Source organism: Pinus tabuliformis, chromosome 3_2, assembly GCF_031772625.1.
Source record: "Pinus tabuliformis cultivar Carrire ecotype Pingquan chromosome 3_2, CPIR1, whole genome shotgun sequence".
Taxonomy (NCBI): domain Eukaryota; kingdom Viridiplantae; phylum Streptophyta; class Pinopsida; order Pinales; family Pinaceae; genus Pinus; species Pinus tabuliformis.
In genome coordinates this window covers 571,755,709-571,782,838 of record NC_142302.1, presented here as the reverse complement: position 1 = coordinate 571,782,838, position 27,130 = coordinate 571,755,709, and the positions used below count along the sequence as shown (strand labels likewise).

The 27,130-nt window shown below is 37.0% G+C and overlaps 1 protein-coding gene across 1 annotated transcript in view; it reads left to right on the top strand.

Moving 5' to 3' along the window:
* Nucleotides 1-27,130, top strand: part of LOC149181804 (protein RRP6-like 2) — a 173,485-nt gene that overhangs the window by 86,218 nt on the left and 60,137 nt on the right. The window contains 5 exon segments of the mRNA XM_089416701.1: nt 7,999-8,082; nt 9,927-10,006; nt 25,511-25,561; nt 25,727-25,829; nt 26,940-27,022. Coding sequence (XP_089272827.1) covers nt 7,999-8,082; nt 9,927-10,006; nt 25,511-25,561; nt 25,727-25,829; nt 26,940-27,022 — 401 coding nt within the window.

Genomic DNA, 27,130 nt, shown 5'->3' with positions numbered 1-27,130 from the left:
AAAACATATTTCTTGCTAGAATTGATCAACTTTTTGGCCTGGTTGGCACTTACTAGCGAGATCATCAACTTGCCCTTGCCCACGTAGATGATGAAGGATTTTTCCATCCTTGATGAGTTGGTACTAGTTGGTTCTTCACCTAACGATCACATCTCGCATGTACATAAAGGGACTTGTTAAAATTGGCAACTAGGGCCAAATTCCAGTTTGGACAACTCATTTGATGCATATAATCATTGCGTTAAATTCCTCTTCTCGAGAGGATCAAAATCGACCTAAAGATCGCCAAATTTGGTTAGGGAAAAATGTGTTTTTGAATTAAAACTCTCTCATGTGCAAATGTTCAAGGTCGGCCTCACCCTAATGTAGGCTCATGAGAGCCCAAACGACATGACTCTTGACCTCAACGATTTGTATATAAAGGAGTGGTCTCCAATCTCATTTACACATTCTTGGGCTCTCATTCTTGTGATAATATATCTCTGAGGCAGTGAAGTTGATTGGGGACTAGGCGTGGAAGAATCTTGGCATTTGCAGGCCTGGGTTTTTCTCTGAGGCTGACCGCAGGAACAAGTGATGTCTGGTGTGTTTGGGTATGTACTATGATGTGTAAACTCTCCTCCAAGAAGGCCGCAACTACAAATTTTACCTTGCTGGACAGTGGGCTGAGTTTCTTAGGCAAACAAGACCGAATATGTTAAGGGCTAATCTGGGCTAATTGAAGAACTGTTTTGGGCAACTATCATCATCCTCTACAGGCCGAGATCCCTCAGGAAAGAAGCTGCAGGCCTCAGGACTGTTTGGGAAATGTTTCAAACCTATTGAAGATAGGGTTTCACTCATTCAGGTAGGCCGCAACAATGTAAGATTAATTTAGGCAGGCCACAGACTTTAGGTGTTTAATCAAGGGTCAAACAGGAGTATAACACTGCTTAGGGTTGGCCGCAGTCATTACATTGACAGCTGGAAAGCCTTGTGGAAATATTGAGGGCTGAATCTAGCCCAGATCAACCTGAGAATATGATCAACATTACTAGTAGAAGAGATGCAACCCTGAATGAGGTTTGGAGGTATGTAAACCAGTTATAGCAATCAACCAATAAACCCTTATCAGGATTCAATCTCTTTCTGACGAAGTTCCAGCTCAATAAAGATCACTTTGATGATGCCATAACCATCATTGACCATTGGAAGAGGCTAAACTTGTTTGCTGTTGATCTGCAGTATTGGTTGGGTCATCTTCTTGTCTAAAGGCTGTGATATTGGATCTTCAAATATGGATGTTGAATTATTGTACTCTCTCTCTCTCTGAATATTTGATATTGATAATAAGAAGAATTGATCAAGGGTTTTCCCCTTCTTGGGGTTTTTCCCTGGCTGGTGCCATATCCTTGTGTTCTTGGCTTGTCTTCTGCATTTAGCATTTATGTTCTTTCTTCAGTTACTGTCATTATGATTAATGTGATTGCTAATTGGAATAAGATGGATTAATAAATGGGCTCATATGGATCACTGAAGTAACTGTCCTAAGCAAAGAACATGTTAATCCAAATTAATAGGACTCCTAAACACAACACCACATATATATATTGGAACTACATCCAAGGCACCTTCATCAATAAAGTCAACGCTGATTTTGCCTAAATCAATAAATTTGATTTTGCACTATTTGGTTATATTTGCCTCCCGATTGACCCATCCCAATGGATTTGGGCTACTATGTGTTAAATCTCCTAATATCAACCCAATATTTTTTTCTCACAATAATTATTTATTCCCAACAATTTATTTTATTAACCAAATAAATTCTGAATTGTTGAAAAATAAAATGACTGGTTTTTTAACTTCCAGAAATTAATATGTAGCGGAAATAAAATCAAAGAGAGGTCAATCACCCATTGCAACAGATAAACACCCACGACAATTCTCCTTCATTAATTTAATCTCAGGGAAATCAGTGTTTTGACTCATAGAAATTACAACGAAACATGCATTGACTGGAACATGTAACTTGGTCCCAATTGATGAATTCAACCCTGGGAATTTCTGCCCACTAGAAATCAGACTTTGGAGAAATTCGACCTGGAGAATTTGGCCCACCTCTTCACTAGCAACTTGACCTTGTGCCTTCCTCTCGCATAGCCTCTGTGCCTCATGAAATTCGGCTCTGGAAAGTTGGCCTCTCCAACGAATCAATCCTTCTCACTTCAGGCCTTGCAATCTCCAACAATTCGGCCTCCCAGAAATGATCTCGAATCCACTTGCACTCTTCATCCACTACACTACAGTCTAGTTGAGCTTCTCGTTCTAGAGAAAATTGCTTTTCCCTCTTGCTTTGTGTCTTCATCTCTCCCTTGTGCTTATTTTATAATTTTCATCAATCTTGAATCCTTGACCCTAATCTCCCTTCTAGAATTTCTAGGAGATCAATGATTGTGATTATTTCTAAGTCACTTAAATAATTTCATTATTTATCCTTAGAAATTGACTTCATAGTCCACAATAATTAATTGATTTCAATTGTTGTACTTTTCCTAAGTTAGACTTAGAAAAAGAGGCATAAATCACTTACACCACCAAGCAAGTGGCTAAAGAGGCAATAAATCATCTTCTACATGCTAAGATACCAAGCCTATGCAAAAGACCTTTTGAAGCTACATGATGGTAATGAGTCTCAAGTCCCAATTTTTTGACTAGATTTGCTACTATGAGGTTTGCTTGTGAGCTTGAGTAGAATAGAGCATCAATTTTCGTCTTCTTGACCTATATCTTTATATGGAAGAGTTCGATTATTTCGTTCTCTTCCTATCTTTGACAACTACTAAGATTCACCCTCTTCTGTACTAATGTACAAACAATCTTGTCATCCATGTCCGAGCTACTTTCCACTTGATTATTCAAATATGTGGCCATCATAATTTTCTTCTTAACATCTATCTTTCAGTTCTTCGGGTTGAGATATGGATGAAACTTCCAACACTTTTCCTTTGTATGACCATCAGTGTTACACTAATTTCTTGGGATCTTTGCATTGGTGTGCTGTGGCTGCTATCTTTGTCTTTTTGCCCTTTCCACTTCTTCCCCTCCTTGGAAGCTTGTTGGTGCTCCTTTTGCTTTGACCCACCGATCATCCTTTCCTCTAACCTATGTTCTCCAGATATTGTGCCTGTACATAAGCCTTGTCCATCGTTTTAGGTTTGAACAAAAACACTTGCTTTTGCAGATGGCTTTGTAGATCCCCAGATACTTGAGGAGTATGTCTAGGTTCTTTGGGGAGATACCTAGCATTATGGCCATCTTTCTAAATTCTGTGGTATACTCCTGTACACTCTGTCCTTGTCTCTGCCTAAAGTAACGCCACTGGATTCACTGGTCCTCTACATACCCTATAGGGTGAAATTGTGACTTTGTGAGAGTTTTTAATTTCTCCCACTTAGTCGTTGGAGGATCTCCTTCCAACCTCAACGTTTCTGTTCAACTTTCCCTCCCAAGTGAGGGCATGACCCTTTAATTTCAGTCGAGCAAATGAAATCTTTTGTTCTTCCTCTATATGAAGAACATTGAAATAAACTTCTAATTGTTGCAACTAGTGATTTGAATTCAATGTGTCAATCTCACCTTGATATGGCTTGATGTTGACCTTTGCTTCCATCTTGAATAGGGACTGTGAATAGTTCACGATAGTCGAACTGGGTTGTTCTTTTCTAGGTTCTTTCTTGGACTCCTCTCTAGTACTTCACAATTCCTCAATTTCCTCTCCGAATTGGCCTCTGCGTTAGAGCCTCCGTTTTCTCTGAATAACCTAGGCTTATTGTTTAGGGATGGCCATGAGGAAGCGCACATTACGGTTTATATTTGCGATTTGTGCTTCCCGCTGTGCAAACCTCTCCCTTGCAAGATCTCGGGGGTTATTAACAAATTCATTGCCCATGGCTAGGGTTTTATGACTTTCGGCTTAACCAACCTTGATCCCATGCAACCTCTCGCAAAATATCCCAAGAAACCTGTTGTGATACCAATATGATCTGTAAACTACTGTGGATATTCAATTGAATAGTTCGTCACAACAGATTTGATAAATTTATATTAAAAAATTTAAATCTATTCTACGAGTTTTTATTTTGTTAGAATTCCAGATTTATTAAGTTATGTTTTATGCATGCAATATAGAAAATGCAAAAAATAGAGAATAAACAAAAATACAATCACTCACGACCATAATAACACAAGATATGACCTGAGAAACTCTTTTGAGAGAAAACTTAGCTGGAAGGTGAGGTTGCTCAACTCTCTCTTTCTCTGAATGGAAATGGATGCGAGTACAAAGAAGTAAGACTTGTGGCTCGTGGGCTATGACAATACATAAACCCTCTCTATTAATTCTCTTTTTTTCTTCTCTTAGCTACTTTGTTCATCTATGGAACGCAATGCACTTGAATAGAATGGAACCCCTTTTTCTCCTAGTGGCTCAGTTATAACACAACTCGATCAATGTTTTAAAAAACGGAATTGGTGATCGGACCACCTAATGAACCGGCTTTTGAACCGGAACCGATGGAACCGACTGGTCAGGTCTAAACGAACCGGTTTAAAAAAATACATTAAATAATTAATTTTTAATGAAAAAACTATTTTTAAGAGTTAAAACCATGATTCCAAGCCAATAGAAACAAAATATGCAAGGTTTGCTCATCTTTATACCATGTAAAGGTGAATATGTCAAAATGGCATCGAGTGCAATACAGATTTGCAGAAAAATACATAATCAATGAGGCTCTAAATGGCCTCTAGAGTTCGAAAAAAATGCTCTAAGCTATGGGGTCACTAAACTACTACAAGTCTACATATCAGTGATCAACAACATGATCACTCCTCATCATGATCAAACTCATCTGCACTACTAGACAAGAGATCATCAACATGAGCCACATAAATAATATGGCTCTGAGTTTGAGGACTCCTAAAACTCCTCTACAACTTTAGTAGTAGTAGCAAAAATGGACATCAAAACTACAAATCATTGATCAACATGGTCACTCATGAAACTCATCATTGATTCAACACTAGTGGAAATACATAAACATCATCAACAAGAGATACATAAACATCATCTAGCTCAAAGTCTTCAGACTTGGATTGCTCAACCTTATAACATGATAGAAATTGAAAAGGTTTAACATGCCTAACCAATGATTTTGGTTTGAGTGAAGGGTTCATCTCCTCAACCTTATAATGTGGTAGAAAAATATTAGCATGCCTAACCAGTTGTTTTCCTTTGAGTGAAGGGTGCATTCTTGTTAAGGCCATGGCAGAGGAGTTCAACAATCAATACCACCAACATCAACAAAGTTCAACAATCAATGCCACCGCAGTCAAGGTTCTTAAAGGGCTTCATGCTCTTGATCAAATGCCGGTCTCATACCCTCATGCATGATAGAATCAAATGGAAACATTGCGAACCCCCAAACCATGAAATCCTGAAAACCATTAAGTTTGCTGAATTTTTAGTGAAATCTAAAATTCTAGTTTCTCCATATGAAATCCAATGAGGTCGAAACCACTCTCAAACATCCTGAGTCATTTCATGGTAATGTTAAAAGTTTAAGCAAAAGGATGAAAATGAAAATTAAAGGAAATGTCACTTTTACTTTAAGAATTTAACATTATCATTAATTGCCAACATTGTTAGGGTTGACATGTGTAAAGAAAATGAGAGGGTAGGCATGTTTTTCTTGGAGGGACTATTTGTGGAGGAAAACAACCCCAAATTTTCCTCAAAACAACTTCAAAACTCACAAAAATACATTTTGTGGGGTTTGTAGTTTTCCTGGCAATAAACCGGTCGGTTTAGGACTGTACTGGCCGGTTTGACCACAAACCGGTCGGTTCCATCCTAAACCGGCCGGTTAGGACCGTTTGTCTACTTTTTTGGCGAAATGGAGTGTCAAATCGGGTTTTTCTGCCGGTTTGACCCGGTGGGCTAGCTAACCCGCTGGTTTGACTGGTTACCGGTTCAGACCGGCTGGTTTTTAAAACACTGAACTCGATAGCCTACTAGTGGTTAAGTTTGACTGAAACTCTTAAATAGAGCTACAATATTGAGTCTTCTAGAGTCTTCATCATGACGTGGCATTCTATAGAATCATGGTGGTCCAAACTGGAAGGTCAACTTCAGGTGGCATAACTTTTGCATATGGACTCCAATTAAGGCGGTTCATGTGCGGTTGGAAAGGTATATGCATGTAGAATAGTGATAGGGGGTGCAACACTTAAGTGGCAAAGTTTAACCGCCAAAAAACGTTGTTTGATGTTTCAAACTGTTTCCAGAAGGTTTCAAACCTCAAATAGCCAAACTGGGACCCAACGGTAAAATAGTCTCGTGAACTGATTCCTCCTATTTTTTCACTCTGAAAGCATTAAAATGGATGAAAAATTATAATGATCCAATCTGGATCAAGCCTATAAGTGGAATTGTAAATACTTTTACCCATTCACATTCTACCATTAAACATGCACATCTTGTTCTATTTTCCATGATGAATATGAAAATGAGGATGATGACTATTGGGCTTTATTAGCTTGGTTCATGTTTTATTTCTATGTTTACTGTTGATTGTTCATACACGTAGAGCATTGTAACTTCAGGGCCCATATATCGAAGCTAATTTTGTATATATGGCCTCATTTATAAATAATAAAGGCAGGTTTTCGATATTACTGCTTGCATTATGTATCACTTGTGCAGTGTCTTATATTTCTCATTTAAATGTTCTTGCTCATATATTGAGGAATCTGTATTTTTAATCCTAATGTTGAAACTTAAATACTTTCTTTCGAAGTTTCAATATAATTATTTGAAATAACACATTCTGTCTGTCTCTCTCTCTAAATCCCCAAAATGCGATTTTTTTGGCTGGAGATTAAATCGTCTGATTTTTTGTCAATTTTTTCCCAGTTGAAAAAGTCGGGATTAAATCGGGACTTTTTCCAAAAAATCCTGAATGAGGTAGTTTCCTTAATGAATTTTTAAATTTTTTTTGAAATATTCGGGGTTTAAAAACAAATGAATATTTTTTTGTATTTTTTATTTAAATTTTGCCGACTTTTTCAAATGCCTCCCAACTTTAACGAGTTTTTAAATTTTTGAACCCTTGCTGATTTAATCCCGACTTTGACTTTTTCCACATTGCTCTAGACACACACACACATCATATTTACTCATTTTCTAATTTTTGAGGGTCATGTTTCCAGCGCGTTTTTATTTCTGTGTCATGCAACTCAGGAAAACAACAATATTCATGAGAACACATAGTGTCTTTAGTTTTGTATTCAATGTAACAATCTATTTATGCTAATATAAAGGAAAGGGTATAGATGGATTTATCAAGCACAAAGACAATGATGCTGCCATTTGCGACTCGCTTTTGCATGCTACGTGGCCTTGTAGGTTTAATTGCTAGTTGCTTGCAAATGATCATACTATGTTATCCAGAAAACAGATAATTAGATTTTCCAGGCTGCTGATATGGATCTCCACATTGTTGCTGCCACATAACCCTATCCATCTTATTGTGTGATAATTGCTTTAATGCATTCATCTGAAGTATGTTCAGTTGGCTGTATCTTCAGTAAGTTAGAAACCTAATAATTTATTGATTAAAGAGAATGGAAAGATAAATTGATTTTTTTTCTGGAGGAAGCATTAACATCTGTTTCAAGTTTCAAACTTGAATGCCCTTTATTAATTTTTGCAAATTTCCATTTTAGGAGCAAGGTAATTGAGTTGAAGTTACCAAATTCATATTCAGGAAGATATTTATTTGGTTCATAGCCTATTTAATAACCATTATCTTTACCTACATGAGACAATTTCATGCCATTTTGGCCTTAATTTTGGTTATCTGAAATCTAACTTTGTTCCTGTAAGTTTTCACTTTACATGTACCCTAATCTTCAAATAAGTTCAATTGCATGTACTGATTACTGTTGGGACATCAGGTGATGCATGGAGCAGATCGAGATATACTGTGGCTGCAGCGTGACTTTGGAATTTTCATATGTAACTTATTTGATACTGGCCAGGTTTCAGTTCTCCCCTTCTATTTTTTATTTTTAATTGGGAGTGTGTTGAAAACCATTATTTAAATATTTTGGCATCTTCATAGCATGTTCCTCCTTGTCAAATTGAAGCAAATGTATGTGAAAAACAATATTTTGATCTACATAGTGTGTTGATTTTGGTATTGAGCCATGAAACATTAAGACAGCTTCTCATAATCTTGAGTTTTAAATATATTCTCAATTGCCTTCAAATTGAAGTAAATGCCTAGAAAGTCATTATACCAAGCATTGCTTAGCAGGGGTGTTACACTTCTCCGGAATTAAGTAAGGCATTGGATTCAGATCTGGCCATACATTTTTTTAAACTCTGAAAATTTGTTAAAGCTGATATATTTTTATTTTTTCTTTGGAAAACTATACTGGGAGACCCAAGGGATGCTAAACCCATCAGCGTAGATTACTGTGTCTAACTGAGGGGGCTTTGAACTGGGCAGCTACTGGCACAGAACTAGCCAAATGCCCAGGAACATTGACAATGACCAGTCGTGCTAACCCTTTAAGCTTAAAGCTGATATACATACAGATACACATATGTTCATACATACATAGACATGTCATGCTTACATACATAAAGCTTACCAGTTATTTTATGGACAGAATGGTCATTATCCATAGCCTTGTTATCAATTGGGTACTCTGGTATTTCATGTTTCCATGTAGATGAATAGTCTAAAATAAGACTATTATTTTCACATACAGTGTTTGTTTTTGGCTTAATTTTAAAGTGAGACTTATGTTTGATTTTAAATTAACACAATACCACTGTTTCACTATGGTTCTCATCTCTCCCAAGCGGAGTGTAATGTGCCTTGCATATAAAGCAGTTTTGGGAGCCACTTTGCAGTATATTAAGGTAGTTTATTGTCCCTTTGAGTAGAATCTTGGTTGTTTTAAGAAGTCGTAGAAAGATTCAGTGCTGCTTATCTTAGTATTTAATGACAGATATCTTGATCTGTTTTCAGTCAGAAATTGGAACTGACAGACTATTCAAATCCTTATCTAGTGAAACAAAAATGCCTTCAATTTTTTGGCCGATGATTCTTTTTTAGCTTAATGTTGTTTTTGTTCCTTTCTTTTATAGTTAATCATACATATATGACAGATTGACACAAAGAAACAATGCTTCAGCATGAGATACTTGCAGGGTAGACTTATTCACTCTAGGATATACAAATGATAGAAAATGTTAAGGGCTAATATGCACCGTTTGGTAAATTTTTGATCTTTGTCAAAAACAATTTTGCTAATTCAAATGAATATTTGCCAAAATTTCTGTATTATGAAATTACTTTTCTTGAAAATGTCATAAATTTCTTTAAAATATATCCTTGGGAATTTAGAAAATTTTATGAGCTCTTTGCCAAAAATTTAGTTCAACATTTTGAGGATTATAAAAATTCCTTAAGGTTTCTACACTTAACAAAATTACGGTACCTAGAAATTTTATTTGATATAATAGCTGAACAAAATGTCATAGGCATTAATAACACTACTGTCCCCTTTTGCACATGGAGCTGAATTGGAGGTTTAGGTTTGCAAGTTTGATTTTCAGAATTATTATGGTTTCTTGGCCTTTTCCAACATTGATTTGATGTCACCTGCTAAAGTTGTATATTTATGATTGATGGTTAATAGTTTCATTGCTTCTGTTAATACTTACCAAGTCCCCTTATTGTTGATAGAGGGTGATAAGATTTGACATGGCAGAGGCACTTCTAGCTCAAGATTAATTATCCTTTTTTTTTTCTTCTTGTTTAGTTCTATTTGAGTTAATGTGTAATGTGATGAGACAATTCACTTTTCAGGCCTCAAGAGTATTGCAATTGGAGCGAAATAGCCTGGAGTTTCTACTACAGCACTTCTGTGATATCACTGCTGATAAAGAGTGAGTCTTTTATATGTCAACGGAGAATCATATATATTTTTTTGTAAGCTTGGTAGGACAACATCTTCATCATGTCCAACTTCTCACCGGGATCGGGGGGATAGCACAAGATTTGAACCCAAGACTTCCGGTTCGGTGGGGGATAGCACACAATTTGAACCCAGGATTTCTGGTTCGGTCAAACTTCATTTCCACAGCCATTTCCAATTGAGTTACACCAAGCGGACAATGGAGAAATATATATATATATATATATGCCTCGATAAATTTCCCTGGCTGTTGTACTGTTCATGTTGGTGTATTGGTTTTGTAATTTTGATCCTTGAATAAGTGCTATATCCAATTTTTTTCTGTCATATAATAGAAGTTATTTCCTTGTATGTTCTTTTATGTGAAAGAGAATAATTGTAACATGCAGGAAAGGCAGGTTTCAAATCTCCAAGTTTACATAATTCTGGTTTCAGTATTATTTGAATTTCTCAGTCATGACATTGCCTATGGGCCATGGCATTGATATATCTTGTATCTTACTTGTGTTTGTAGCATGGTTATGGCATATGTTCTCCTTTATGTGCTGGTAGCATAATCATAAAAATTGGTTTCTTCCTTGTCTGTCTTTTCCTGATGCATGTTATTTAGTGCATTTTCAGTGTTGCTGTGGCGTTTTTGTGGTAAGTAAAAGCAATTGATGGTTTGGGTTATGAACTTATGATTTGAGGTTAATTGTTGAAGTTCATCGCATTCTATTGGAAGCCTCTTTACAACATGATGTTATTAATATATGATGAAAAAGTGTAAAATGAAGCATCTTGTTTATAAATAGTACCTTGCCTGTATCTCATTGATGATAGATTATAGAATTTAGAATCTAGCTGTGCTCTTCCGTAACCCAGATAAGTTTCATGTGTTTCCAAGCTTTTCAAATTGCATATGTAATACTGTTTGACAAACAGGAAACACTTACCCACAGAGCACATAACATGATGATAGCCTCATAATGAGTGAAGAAGTTGTGACGTATTGGCCACATGGGTACAGAGTGTGTGAAAGTGCTGGAAGGTATGGGCCATATGGGCCTACAAATACAAGAGATAAAGTCAACATGAGGATGAACCAGATAAGTTTCATGTGTTTCCAAGCTTTTCAAATTGCATATGTAATTACTAATACTGTTTGACAAACAGGAAACACTTACCCACAGAGCACATAACATGATGATAGGCTCATAATGAGTGAAGAAGTTGTGACGTATTGGCCACATGGGTACAGAGTGTGTGAAAGTGATGAAAAAACACCCTTTAATATAATGAACATTGCCTACCAGTGCTGTGAAAATCGCGATATTATCACGATAAAATTGGAAAATCGCAATTTTTTGAGTTTGGTGATATTATCGCCCGATTTTTACGCTAATTTATTTTTATTTTTATTTATATTGGGTTTCTCTTCCTCTTTATTCTTTTTTTCTGAAAAAATCGCGATTTTTTGGGAAAAAATCTTTGGAAAACTCCTCCAATTTTTTGATGAGGAGGAGGAGGTGACACAACCTACCTAGGCTACCCCTGTCACCAGTAGAGGACATGGTCTACCTCCTGTAGCTCCTAGTTCTTCAGCTTCTAGAGCACAACCGAGTCCACTGCCAACTCCACCGGCATCTACATCTAGAGGGGTAGAGGAAATCAGTAGTATTAGACTTTAGTTATTTGGTTCATTTCATTGTATATGACATTATGACTTATGATATGAGATACATTATTATATTGTTTGTTGATATTTTGAGGCTGAGTTGGGACTCAGGAGTTAGGACTTACTATTCAGGACATGATTCACTGTTATGTGTGATGTAGCACTAGAAATGATATTACACATCTTATATATTAGTACTTTTATCATATTTATGTGTCAATGTATTTATGTTATGTTGTAGATGCTTTAGATATTAAAAAAAATTGAAAAAAAAGAATATTTCTGTATGTTACGATTTTTTTTCCGATTTTTTCCCCTCGCCGATAATATCCCGATAACGATTACTGCAACATCGTTGCCTACATTCTTAAGTCACCTGGTTTTTGTTTGAGTTCAACAACCATGAAGTTTCCGAAAGAATTCTGCAGTGAAAAACAAAGTAATAGAATTTGTGATAAAATTCTTCATTTTTTTTTTCCAGGTAACATATCCCAGGGAAAGCCCATGAGCACTTCCCCACGTTTTGACAATAATACCCAGGGTAAAACCTAGATTCTTCAGGGCACAAGGCCAGGTCAACAGCTGTTACAATGATATACTCCTTATGTGTAGGAATAGAACCTGGGTGGAGAGGGTAACGCTATCACACAACCACTCAGGCTAGACCTTGATGCTGCTCAAACTCTCATTAAGTGAAGAAAGTCCTAATCACAAATTGCGAGAGCCTAGAGGCCAATTCTTTGGACTGTTGCTTTGGTGGTTTCACCCAACTTTTTGGACTAAAATAAGGGGGATACCTAGGCTAGGAGGGTGTCCCTAAGGCCAATTTAAGCGATCACTATGAAGTGGGAGTGCAAAGACAGCTTAAGTTTGACGTGATACTATTGACCCCAGAACCAAATAGAAAATGATTTGTTAGAGTTCCAAAATAGCTAGCTTGATAAAATTAAAGTGTGTGTGCCCAAAAATATTTCTCCAGCAGTTAACCATGTGAGAGGTAAATACCATAACAATAAGTCATTCAAAGTAAATGCTGGAAAGTGAAATGATTGTGGCAAATTTCATGTCTTGCAACTCTGTTGATTTGCAACAAGACTCAATAATGCAAAGTTCGAAAAGCTGTTTCAAGTATGCTGTAAATGAAAGTGACAATAAGAGTCCAGATTTCACTCAAAACACCATTAGAATATAAGTGTTGCAAATGTGATGAATTTAGTTACAATCCCACACTTATATAATGCCAAAGGCCAAATTTGAAATGTTGAAAACACCATTGAAGTATCATCACATAGTATCCACCTTTAATGTTTGTCCAAGATTGTGTTCAATGATTAACTTGTGTATGCAATTATGTTAGCTAAAGACAGGGAAAAAAGCACAGATCCTTCCATACGTGTGGTGGAATCATCGACAGAATTGAGCTCACAAATTAGCATCAAACACAGATTTATTGCAAGTGCGTGGACTTTATTATGTGCATTGATAATCTGAGTTGTGTAAAGAATATTAAATCACTATAACAATGGAATTCTTCAAGCCAACACCAATTTGCCATTAGAATAATGAAGGATCAAAGAGTGAATATTTCAGAAACGATCAGTTTCTCCCTTGTTTGCACCATAAAACAACCAACATTTCAAAGAGTATTCACACCTTTAAGCATTTGAAATTCTGATGCTAGAATTGATGAAATCAAAACGGTGAAACAAAATCAAATTATGTCCAATATTTAGTTCACCTGTTGACACATTCAAATAAAAAAAATTACCTCTATATTTCATAAGGAATGATACCACAGAGAGTCTTACCAACTTGGCAACTAAAGATGAATCCTTCTAATTCTGGATGCAGAGATCTTGTTCTTTAATTTGTGTAGATCACAGTTATGCCAACAATTAAGAGATGTGTATGTTAAACCAGTGAACAAGAATGTTAGTTTTTGTAGTCTCGACTTTGGTCAGAGAGGCTAAGAAACACTAGGAATCCAAAACCTAGAAATTGTTTCTAGAGAATCCACATAGAAGCAACTCAATTAAGTTAATTAATTGGTAATTAAAATTTTCCTAAGTCTAGCTTAGAGAAAATAATTAATTAACAACAATTAATTAAGAAATGTGAGATTTCTCTAGAAACTCACACGGTTAACTCAAAAATTATCTTAGCCATCGATAAAGATTTAATCGTGGCCATTGGTGATTCCATTGGAGATTATAAGAGGAGGTCGATGGGGTTGAGGAGCAACACACTTGAGGTCGAGTTCCTTGGCAAAGATCGAGTTTTCCAGCTGCAGTGATTCAGTAGAGAGAAGTTCGAGCTAGAGAGGGGACACAAAAACAGTGAGCGGAGAGACAGTGAGTTTGAAGGAATATTTCCAATTTCGGAGAGGCAGGGAGAGGAGGTTGAGTTATTTCTCCAGGAGGCTTTGAGGGGCTGTGTAGTAACCACAAGAAGGCGGTTCGGTTTGGCTGAAGTGGAGTTCGTTTTAGATTCTTGAGGTTGGGAAAATTTCCCAGAGGGCAGGAGAGACACTTCCTGAGTCAGAGACAGTCAGAACAACTTGAATTGCGAGTTACAGGCTGCGCAGAGGCAGCACAAAAGCCTGCGTAGGGGGCTTCGATAATTGAGTTTGAGTTGTTAAATTGAGTTGAGATTTCTTGTGGAGGAGGGTAAATTCCCTCAGTGAATTTTGCTATCAGAGAGGATTGCTAGTTTGGCATTCATTTTATTGTACTTAGAATTTCATTGTTGCATGATAATAAAACCCTCAGCTGTTGCACCAGTTTTCCCAAATTGGGTTTTTCAGGGACAATTATTCAAAATAACTATCATATTTTTATTGTGTGTGTGCTAGCATTTTCTCAGTTTCCAATTTATTTCTCGCAACGTTGTGAAGAAATTGTAGTGAGATTAATTCCTTATTTTATCGTAACAAAATAAATTGCATATTTTTATTAGTTAGAATAATTAATTCTAGTTGCTGCATTTCAAGCAAATTTTCACAAGGAAATTTCCAACACTTGGAAAATGAAACAATGCAACAGATACTGAGGTTGTTGTTCTAGTACAAAGTCATAGATTGGGCTTTAGGAATGTATTAGATCAATAAACACTTGAAACAACCTTTAAATAATGCTACATAAGCCCTCGAAATTGAAACGATGCCAAATTTTAACTATTTACATCTTTAGTTTGATCAACTCAGGAAATCGTTAAGTACTATGCCACATGTATTATGATAGTAGCCTATCAATCAAATATATCTTTAGATTTTTTAGATTTGCAAACATGATAATGGTTTGATTATGTCATTGCCCCATTTCATTCATCTAATATTATCCTCTACAAAATGGCACTTGTTGAGTCAAAGAAATAAGCATTTGATCCCTATCACCAAGAAAATTGTGGGTGATAACAAGAAGAGTTGGGATAGTAAAGTCAAGTATGCTCTTTGGGCGGACAAAATAACAAAGAATCATTCCACTAGGCGTAGTCCTTTTGAGTTAATATATGGGTTGGACATTACCTTACCTATCTGTTTGAAACTCCTGGTGTAGCAGTTGCTTGAACACTCCATTGATGGAAATGAAGCATTGCAATTGAGAATATATCAACTTGCTGAGTTAGATGAAAGTAGAAGAGGTGCCTTTGACCATTTGGGGGAATGTCAAGGCAAAGTCAAAGGGGTGTTTGACAAGAAGGGTACATTTGAGACGATTCAAACCAGGTGATATAGTATTAAAACAAAAGAGAAACCTTGTTAAGCATGGTCAATTTGATTAACTTTGGGGAGGACCTTTCCATGTAGAGAGTGTAGTTGGGACTAACTCTTTCCATCTTAATAACCTTGATGGGGAAAAGATACCATTGCTTATGAATGGATAGGTCCTAAAGCTCTACAATTCTGATGGCAGCTAGTGCTAGGTTATGTTTAGGAAAGAATAAGGTGTTTTGAGCTTTAGATGTTTGTGTGCTTTTCTTTCCATTCATTGCTTTGATTATTCATATTGCTTTACTTAGAATATTTTCATTTTATGATCTAAGAATAGTTTGCATGCTTTATTTGTTGAGCATGTTGGCAGCATTTGTCATTGATGTCAAGTCCAATCAATGATGTCAAGTTTAGGGGGAGCTTCTTGAGGTTTTCACGCGTGAAACTTATGCTGTTATTGATGTCTTAGTTGTTTCTATTAACAATGTGCTAAGCCTATGATGCCTTGGTTATTGTTGTGTAACCTATCTTTCAAGGCATTTTGTCTGTAGGTGATTTGCTTAGAAGCTCTTGAAAAGTGCCTAATTGGATAGTCCTCTCTAAGAGCTTTCCAATAGTATATGGCATTTAGCCTAACTCTCAAGGGATGAGGAGAAATCAAAGTTTTATGTGTTGCAAGTCAACATGGTTCGAAACACTCATGGTTCTTAAAGGGACTCACCTTATTAGATCGACAAATATGTAGCGGAAGGCAGAAAAGTTCAGGAGAAAGCACAAAGGTCAATGAGCAGCAAGCCGTTGGACCTATCTCCTAGGGAGCTGGGCTAAAATGCCTAGGCACTTATTGGACTGCTCTATCCATTCGACATGCAAACAAATACAACGAGCGATGACTCGATGAGCGATAGATGGTAGGGCATCAAGTCCGTCAGTCACAACCCCAAGTGTTTGTTTTAATGCTCTGAGTTATGTGACAAAGGTTGCTTGATTAAGGTGCCAAGGTCACTAGGTATCAAACCTCGTCGTGATCTCAATTACCAACTCCTTGTAATACCTAACATCTCGATCCAGGGAATTGAATGTTGTTTGCTTTGAAATTTCTTGTTTATCGAGCTATTTATTGACGAATCATGAATACATGAATGAGCCGCGGTCTTAGTGTCGATGACGAGGCAACAACTAACACAATTTTTCGTGGTTGTTGGAGCTATCAAATGACGTGGTATTGCATTCAATATCAAACATGCAAGTTGGGTGAATCAATGGTTGGTGGAGCTCGAAGATGTGTGGGAGTTAAGCCTTGCCTTGGATTAAATGGCATGCATATTCCAATGACCAATGACCATTGATTAGGTTGGGGTCAATGATTGAACAATACCTGTTGATCCTGACCCCCCCTTGTCACGGGTTAATAAGAGGGGGGCTCGCATTTGGGATTTGTGCCAAACAACCAAAGGGTTTTGAGAGGCTAATCAACGATTATGGTGGATTGCGGACCCCCACCCAAGAAAAGTATAATACTACCAAAGGGGGGGTGCAATACAGGTTGTTTCATGAAGTGGTTTTGACGTAGGTGGATGCCAACATGGCAAGATGCAAGGACACATGACAAATGAGATAAGTGGCAACATATTTTTAAAAACCAAAACTGGTGATTGGGCTGGTCCACCTAATAAACCAGGTTTCAAATTGGAATTGGTCAAACTGGGAATGGTTAGATATCAGTGAACCGGTTTAAAAAAACACATGAAATTATTTATTTTTAATGAAAAAACTATTTTTATGATTTAAAACCATGATTCCAAACAAAGACACAAAAAAATGCAAAGTTTGCTCATATATATACCATGTAAATGTGAATATATCAAAATGGCACATTGCAACACATATCAACAACAAAATATATAATCAATGAGGCTCTAAATGGCCTCTAGAGTCCAAAAACAAAGCCTACAAGCTATGGGGCCACTAACCTACTACAAGTCTACATATATGATATTAGTGATCAACATTATCACTTGAAAGTTCAAACTTCTCATAATGATCAAACTTAGTTGGTTGAGTCTCGACTCCCAAACTTTGCAACTGCTTGAGTCACAAAATTCTCTGCTTGTTCAGTGACTTGAGTCTCAAACTACTGAAGGTATTGCTCCCTAATATGCTCGATTACTTCATTTGTGCTTCACATGGCTTCACATGGCCTCCTATCCAGCCAAGTGTTCCTTGAACCTGTTAATACCCCCTCCTTCAATAGATTTTTGGCAATATTTGCAAATCATTTTGCCATCAATCATATGACAATGAGCCCATGCAATATCCATGGCTTTTGGAGGAATGGTGGCTACTACTTAGTTCAAACTCTTTGTTGTTCCACTACTCTAGCAAAAACTCAACACTCTCCAAGCTCACAATGAAGCTCACAAAAACTCTAAATGAGATGTGTGAGGCAAATGAGAGGGGAGACCTCCTTTTTTTGGCTTGGAGGGGTTGTTTTTGGAGGGAAACAACCCTTATTTTCCTTCCAAACCACCTCACGAGCCTCCAAGAATGCCTTTGGTGGGTCCGTGGCCTGCTTGGCAATGAACTGACTGGTTTATGATGGAACCGACCAGTTTATGGGAAAACTTGTTGGCTTCGTCATAAATCGGTTAATTTATGCCTGATTTGTCTAAAAAGAGGGCGGATGAGGCTATTGACTGGATTCGATTAATTTGGCCAATAAATCGGCCAGTTTGACCGGTTTTCGGTTCAGACTGACGAATTTTTAAAACTGAGTCGTAGAGGAGGATGAGGATTAGATAGGGGACATGTGACAGTATGGTCAACATTGACATGGTAGGTGACTTAGCAAGATGATGTGGCACCTAACATATGGCCATACATAAGGGTGACATGTGTCACTCATATATGGTGTTTTTGGGTGGCTAAGTGGGTTGATCTTAGGTGACATGTGGCACCACTTGAGGGTGCCACATGTCACAATGATGTCACCGTGATGATATCTTGATGTCAACAAAAGTTTTCCCTCAAATGGTTAAGGGTATGGTTGTGTGGCATGGTCCTATGAGTCAAGACAATAGGCTGTCAAGGGAAATAGTGATTGGAAACAGACGTGTGGCCTTGATCCTATGAGAAAAATACATTAAGAGTCAAAGTTTAAATCACGGGTTCAACGTCGAATTTACCAGGGGTGACAACCTATGGTTATTAAATTACTTCGGTAACTAAAATTCTCTTGTCGGTCCTGTTCAAGCCATTCTGCCATAAACCGTAAACTATAAATACACATCCAAAGGTGATGAAGTGGGTGCCACTGAGTGTCTTATGTGCTCACCTAAACAGAATTAAAAATATCTTACGCAAAGAACTAAAAGTTATAGGGCTGAATTTCTTTTCTATTTTTCTTGTGACTGGGTTATATTTGTGTTACCCTTGAAGGACATAATACAAAAGGGATGAAGGCCGAAGAGGATGTTTAGCCTAAGTTGGGACTTTTGTTCAATTTTGTTTGCTAAAATGAAGTTTGCATAATGTATGGCTGCTATTATAACTATCTATGTATATAATGTTGAGTTTGTTGGTGAAGTCTGCAATGTCAATTTCTGCTGACATAATATGTTGTGTTAGTGTCTGCTACTAAGATGTTATTGATGCCAAATGAATCAGAATAAGGGTATTACTGCAGAGAACATAGTTGAACAAAGAAATACTCCTGCCTATTGAGGGTCATTATTAGTAATTGCAGGGATACATGAAGTTGTAGGTGTTGCAGGTCAGAGATAAATTGTAGAGATCAGAGTGAAGGTTACAGATTGCTAAGATCATAAGAGTGAACAAGAGTGAAAAAGAGGGACAATTTGTATAAGAATGTTTAAGTATTTTTTTGATGACTAAATGAATGGATACAGTTTGAAAATGTTATCAAAGGGAGGTCCATGATGTAACTATTGGGGGTTGATGCCTCGAGCAAGGTGGTGCCTGTAAAAGATTAAGGAGTTGGTGCTTCCTTTAGGTTGGACCCTGTAAAGATTAGGGAGCTGGTGCTTGGTGCCTGTAAATTCAGGGGATGAGTGTCTCATTTTGGTTGGTGCCAAAAAAGCTGATGTATCAGTAGCGTACAACAATATTCAGACATAAGTTTTGTGATTTTCTTCCTTTATGGGTTCCATGTAAATATCTGTCACTCATATGTGTATGCCGTTTGATTTATGGTGCTGTTGATGAGTGATTAGTGATAACGTAAATAATCTGAAAGATTGGTAAAATTTGCATAATACTGGTTCACCTCCCTTCTCAGTGTAATCCTGGTTTCTAACATTATTTCATTCTTAGAATCAAATATTTTCATTTATGTAAAGTTTTTGGTTTGATGGTGGAATTGCCCTGTTTCTCACGTTTACCCATGTTTAGATGTGTGCATATTACATGTTTGATGTGAGATTCTAGAGTTCTCATATACTCTTATTCTGAGAGTGCATGTTCTTGAGTAGGAGCTAGATGTTCCCCCCCTCAGGGTGACAACTTCTAGAGACACCCGCATTTGGCTGCAATGTTGTTGCTTTGATGAGCAGTCCTCATTTCTTTCAATTCATTCTTGTTCTTCTAGTTCTTCCATTAGATACATGATTATCTAGCTGTACATCATTCATGATTTCTTTTAGATGACTTTGCCTTAGTATACCAGTTCCTATGCCTTACACCTCGGAAGTTGTGTGCACTCACAGAGGGTACCTCATGCATGATGACCTTTACTTCAATTGATGTGGCATTTTTTCATGTATGGGTTTCTTGCTTAGACATGGTCTGATGGTTTCTTACCTATTTGTGAACATAAGTGGAGCAAGTGATGATTAAATTCCTTTCTAAGCTTCAACATAGGAAAAGTACATTTGATTTGTTATATTCATTCATTGGCTTATTGGGCCAAAGTCTAACGTTATGGAGGTAAATGATTTAAGCAGTGTTGTTAAAATCGCGATTGGGATTAAATCGGCGCGGGGAACGAATCGGAAAAAATCGGAAAAATCGGGAAAAAATCGGAAAAAAGCGGGAAAAAATCGTTTGGTACAAAAATATTCATTTTTTTTCAATTTTTTTAATATCTAAACCATCTACAACATAAAATAAATACATTGACACATAAATATGATAAAAAAACTAATATATAAGATGTTTAATATCATTTCTAGCGCTAAAATCACACATAACATTGAATCATGTCCTGAATAGTAAGTCCTGACTCCTGAGTCCCAACTTAGCCTCAAAATATCAACAAAAAATATGATAATGTATCTCATCATGTCATAATGTCATATACAATAAAATGAAAGTCTAATCCTATTGATTTCCTCTGCCCCTCTTGCGAGAAAATGCCACAGCTTTCCCTTTCCCTCTAGATGTAAATGCTGGTGCCCGTGCAGGTGGAAATGGCAGTGGAGTCTGATGTGCTCTAGACGTTGAAGAACTAGAAGTAGGAGCTATAGGAGGTAGACCACGTCCTCTACTGGTGGCAGGGGTAGCCCGGGCAGGTGGTGTCACCTGGAAACATTACAATCTTCCAATCCTGAAATCCTGAAAAACTGATAAGTCTGCTGAATTTTAAATGAAATCTAAAATTCTACTTTCTCCATATGAAATCCAATGAGGCTGGAACCACTCTCAAACATCCTGAGTCATTTCATGGTAATGTTAAAAATTTAAGTAAAAGGATGAAAATGAAGATTAAGGAGAATGTCACTTTTACTTTAAGAATTTAACATTACCATGAATAGCATATCCATACTAGGGCCTAGACTTGATCATTAAGCTACCCCACTCAAAAATTATTTGTTTCTTTCAAAAAACATTGCATGAAAAAACCCAAAAAAAGTTATAAAACTATGCTGTCCTGAGCCCCCACGATTTTTTCGTTAAAAATCGCGTTTTTTTCGAAAAAATCGCGATTTTTTGAAAAAAGCGCGATTTTTACTGAAAAAATCGCGATTTTTTGAAAAAAGTGCGATTTTTTCAGTAAAAATCGGCAAAAAAAAGTAGGCGATTTTTTCGTATAAAAATCGCGATTTGATCGGCAAGGTGAAAAAATCGCGATTTTAACAACACTGGATTTAAGTAACCAAGATCTAATTTGTGCCATTGATTTGACGAGGTGAGATCAGGTATGATCTCAACCTTCCATCTCCTTCGAGCTCTAGGGTTTGTTTAGGGGGCTCAAGGGAGTTTGATATAAGTCATATCCATGAGGTGAAGATGCATTATTGAGACAATGGATTGGGTAGATTGATTTGTTGAGATAGTGCAATTTGTTAGTGGAAGATGGAGGGATTTAAAGGGAAAAGCACTAATAAGTTATAACCAAGCCAAGTGAAACAAGGTTGTATCGTTCAACGCAAAGGTAGGGCCGCATGAGTAACGACGTAGGCATGTGCGCTAGTTGATGCAAGCCACATGTAGGGTGACATAAGCACTGCGTAGGGCACAATTTAAGCTAGGTTTTACCGTTGTGGGTTTCCAGGGTAAAATTGTGTCAATTGTGTGATTGTTGTTCCTATTATTTCTACTATGTATTGTATTTGTAAAAGCTTAGTTGTGGTTAAGTTTACAAATCTGAATTTAGTTGTTGCTGCAATTTATTTATGGGCATACAAATTTGTTGGGAACTAACTCTTGCATTGAGCTTAGGGAAATTTTCAATAAATAACTTTCTAGAGGCAGCGTTGGGAGCATTGGGCTTCATGATGACTTGTGCATATGCTACATGTCCTAGAGCACCCTCAGGACCTAGGGCATTGGTTTACTTTGACCAAGCATAGAGGATTCTTGATGATGGCACCACTGGACCCAACATGCATCCAAGTTGGACTTGAAACAAATTGATGGTTAGGGCTTGATTCAGAGCCCAAATGAGGATAGTCTTCCGTTGGAGACTCGGGAATCTTTTTGCACTTAATGGAGCCCTAACGTTGGAGAGAGGAGGCCTTGTTTCAAGTATTGGAGACCCATGGAGATGACATGGAGACACCCCGTTTGGATCTGGGATTGCAAAGTATGATTTGAGGGACTCTCCTCAAATTTTGGATGAGCTTGGGCCTTGGCACTTACTTAGTCACTTCTTCAGCCTCCATTGCACATTTGCATGGCATTTGGAGCCCAAAAAGGGCATGATGTCAGCATTTATGAGGTTATGGCTCACACGTGTGGGCATTTATGACATGGTTTATCATTGAGCTAGTGGGTTGGCTTGCAACTCAACGTTTAATTCATGTCAAACTTGTTTTAGGGGCTTCATTAGTTAGAATTCTTTGAGGTAGACCTCATATAAATAGAGGTCACCTCATTTTCATTTCTCATCATCACTTGTGGAGAATTCAACCTCCTTAGAGGATTTCAGCCTATTTGAAAGTGTCTTGTATACTTGTGGAGAAGTGATTTATTGTGGAGATTTTTCTTTTGGAGACTTGCTCTTGTTGTGGAGACATCATTTTGGGATAATAAAGGATTGAGTGATGCATTTCTTGTAAGTATTCTATATGTTGATTATCTTTTGGAATGATTATTGCATGGAATGGTTGTGTTAGGGTTTCTATGTGCTAGTCATATTGAATATCTTTCAATGAAACCTTGGCAAAGTATTGTATGTATTAACTTAAAGAATATATGAGAATGCCTTGAATGAATCTTCATGTTAAGCTCTTTTCATGACTTTATCCCCTCATAAATTGATAGCAAGGGTTTTCAAAACTAGGGTTTTTCTTGCCCTTACTCCACGCTAGGGTATGATATTTCTATTAATAGGTCTCCCTTGGACTCCATGACCAAAGGATGAAGCACTGGCCATCCACATAGGTGATCACACCTTATAAAACAAATTTTTCTCTCTCCCATATATTTTTGGCCCTTCTAGGAAAGATGTTAGGCTATGACTAGGGCCAAATTCAACTAGGAGGAGTGCGTTGGCCTTTGGGAGAGTTCTACACATGGTTTTTGTCTCACTGCAGCAAAGTCCACCTATTTCCATGGTAAATTCAGCCATCTTATGACTGACGTCACAAACCCTAGGTAATTCTGACCTAGGGTAAACTCTAACCCTAAGTTACCAAGAAATGCAAACAGATATGTATCTGGATACGGATCCATGAGATTACTGAAAAGCTAGGATCTGGATACAGTGGGGAAACACCATGTATGAAAAATACAATACTATATTTTTTATGTTAAATATTAAAGAACATAGTCATAGTTAGAAATCAAAACCATTCATGAATCACAACATTAGGAATGAAATGATTACATAATTCATAAATCTGAAGATTGAAATCATGATGCATCATGCTTCATACAAAAAGGATAATTGTAAATACAAAATTTAGTGTCTCATCAATGTGATCACTCTGTTGATATGATGATGTAGAGTAGGTCTAACTACATGTGAAAAAATGGGTCTACATGCTCCTCAATTGATTAATTCAACTCTACATCATGATCAGCCTGCCATCTTCATTTAAATTTGCCTTCAAATCTAAATGAATATTGTACACTTTTGGCAACATGCTATAGTCTATGTATCATATTGTTCTAAGAGGACTCTTCAACTAGAGTTGGATGGGATTGATCTAATTAAATTATTATTGACAAAACCATCCTTTGTACACTATATATTACTATCTATGTTTTGTCTCAAAGCTTTCCTGGTAGCTTTATAAAAATTGGAAAATAAATTTTTGATGTATCAGACATTTCTTGTTAGAATTATCATGTGCTATACAACCTATAGGTAATTAACAACTTATACAACTACAGCCTAGAAATTACTAATAAGTAATCTAACTAAAAATCCAAATAGATTATTTGCTTTATAGGGTTTCAAATGGGTGGCAAATGTCATTAAGAAAACAAAAAATAAACCAAAATCTCTAATCATATTTGCGTGGGATCCGACGTGTCAGGGTTAGTTGGCACAGGATCCATTTCAGTAGCATGGGTTTCATTTCCAGGTTTGAAGGATCCGTTTATGTGGCGGATTCTACGCAGATTTGGGTGGATCCATATTCGTATCTGTATCTGAAATGTGGATCCACAGATCCAGCATCAAGGCCCCATGGATCCAGTAACACAGCTCTAAGCTAACCCTAGTCTTCAACTTAGTGCTTCTTGAAGGCTTGTTGCTCCAACTGTTGATCATATCTGTCTTTAGAAAGCTTTTTCTTGGCCTTATGCTCCTTGGTAAGCCCTTGTCCTTGCCTGTTCACTAAACCCTAGGTCATAAACGCCCTAGATAGGCTTCTTGGAGTGACGCTTTGCCTTGCCTTTGTTTGATTGAACCTTGTTCTTAAGCTGAGTGCCTTTCCTGAGCCTATCCTTTGTTACCTCTAAGCCATAGACTTTGAATATCTAGTAGGTGACTAATATAGGGAAGCCTCCATTGTGGTGAAAGTCCACTAAAGAGCAGGGTGTGGTGAGCTGTGATGACGAAGGGCCTCCACCTCATAGTGTTGGCCCTTGGTCTGGCTCTTGTCTTGTGAGTCCCCTCACAAGACCTGCTACATCACATTTAAATTGCTATTATGTGTGGTCAACTGTTTGATGCATAGAGAAATGTATAGTGATTAGTATATGGTGGTTATTATTATATTGTTCTGAAACTAGCTATCTTACTGTTTCAAAGGACAAGCCTTATTGCTTTCCAGCAAAGGTTTTTTCTAATCTCCCTGGCATTTTGGATAATTTCAAGGTGAGTGATATGGCATTTACTATGTTTTGTTCTGTTGAAGCAATTTATTTGCTTATTTTAAAAGTTGACATGGTCAGTATGAGGACGCCACCCTATCTTCAGTACTCCATTTTTTGTTTTTTGTTATTTCTTTAGTGTAATTGAGCTGTTCTTGTGAGCTCGGTTCCTCTAAGCAGTCTTGTGCATTTACAAGGAGATGTTGAGCTTGTTGCACTCTACCGACCATATTATCTTTCAGGGGATGTTAAACTTTGTCATCAAAACATTTATGGTCAATCCAATTTTTATAAGCAGTTAATTTGTCTTTTGGGCATTTTACTTAGTTTTGGTGGTCTTATCATTTCATGTAGATGAAACTGAAATGCTGCTCTTTATTTTGCAGATACCAGACTGCTGATTGGCGTCTGCGGCCACTGCCTTCAGAAATGTTGAAGTAATTTCTTTATTGCTATTCTAAAATTTACTATTGTGTATACTTCTAAAATGTAAAGTAGAAGCAGGTTCTGCTCCCTCATACATTTAATTAGAGTGCTTTGTACATTCAGATTTACAGGTATATTTGATTTGTCTAAATCAGAGACAATTTTTTCTGAAACAGGTATGCAAGAGAAGATACTCATTATCTTTTATATATCCATGACGTAATGCAGCAGAGATTAAAGTCCATGCCCTCTGAGAGCGGGGAGGTTCCACTTTTTGAGGTAGTAAATCTTTCTTACTTACGAAGTGTACATGTTATTAACTTTGTAACTTTAGCCTTGTTAGGTGCTAATATGCAAGGGTCCTTATTTAGAATAAAACCAAAAGTGACATGAGTTTTCTGTGCTTGAGTTGGAAAAGCTCCAAGTTTAATCCAGTGCAAATTCTTTTTCAAGCAGTATGGCCCATAGTGGAAACTAGTATAAGAAAGCTGGACAATAGTGGAAACTAGTATTAATGTGGACACAACTTGATCAAGAAGCTGACCCTTGTGTAATTTGTTAGGATGGGAAGTAGACTAGATCTGCTTTCAGGAGGGTTTGCAATTCTAATTCGATCGACGATGGAAGAACTCCATCATACTATAGAAAACTAGGTGTTATCCTAGAGGCTTTCTAAATGGACAATGCTGATTATGGCATGAACTTTTTTGACAGGATCAGGCTTTACTCCATGGCATGGAAAATACTTGGTCTTTCGATAGTTTAACCTGAGTTATTATGTGCTTGTATGTTCATTATTAAATCATCAAGGCTTATATGAAATTTTTGTCTTTGCTTTGAATCCTTGAGAAAGAAATATTGATACTGCAGCTGAGAGTCTGTGGATAAAATACAAAACTGTCTGGAACCATGAGCTCTGAATCTACTGTCAAGAAAATTAGAGCTAGATGGCAGCCAGCGCTAGCCACAGATATTTATCCAATTTACAAGGATATCTAGCAATCAAATCCAGTTTCAGACAGGTCTTAAGTTTTTGTTTGTCAATTGAGCCAAACATTAAGGATAAAGTTTTCTTATAACGAGTGTTTCTCCATATTATCATTGTCAGCAGCAAGTCTTGTCATGATGCTATACTGATTCTTGAGTCTGTAGTTTGGCTAGTATTTTGACTAGGTGAATGTATGCTGAACCCTGATATAATATAAACTGTAAGATCAATAAAAGGCTTGTGTGTACGTTTGATAATCATCTGTGTTCCTGCAGTAATTCAGGCTTTTGCATGCATACTTTATTTCTTTCTCCTTCTTGTGACAAGGAGTGATGGGTACCGATCATGAAAAGTTATTTTAGGCATGCTGGTCTGATGGGTTAATGATTTTACATTGGCAGGTTTATAAACGCAGCTGTGATATATGCTTGCAGATTTATGAAAAAGAACTTCTGACAGAAACGTCTTATTTACATGTTTATGGGTAGGTAAAGTTGATTGACACTATTTTATAAGAATTCTGGTTGATTTTAGACAATCTATATTATGAATTACCCTGCATGTAAAAGTCTGGCCATATGCTAGAAGTCTG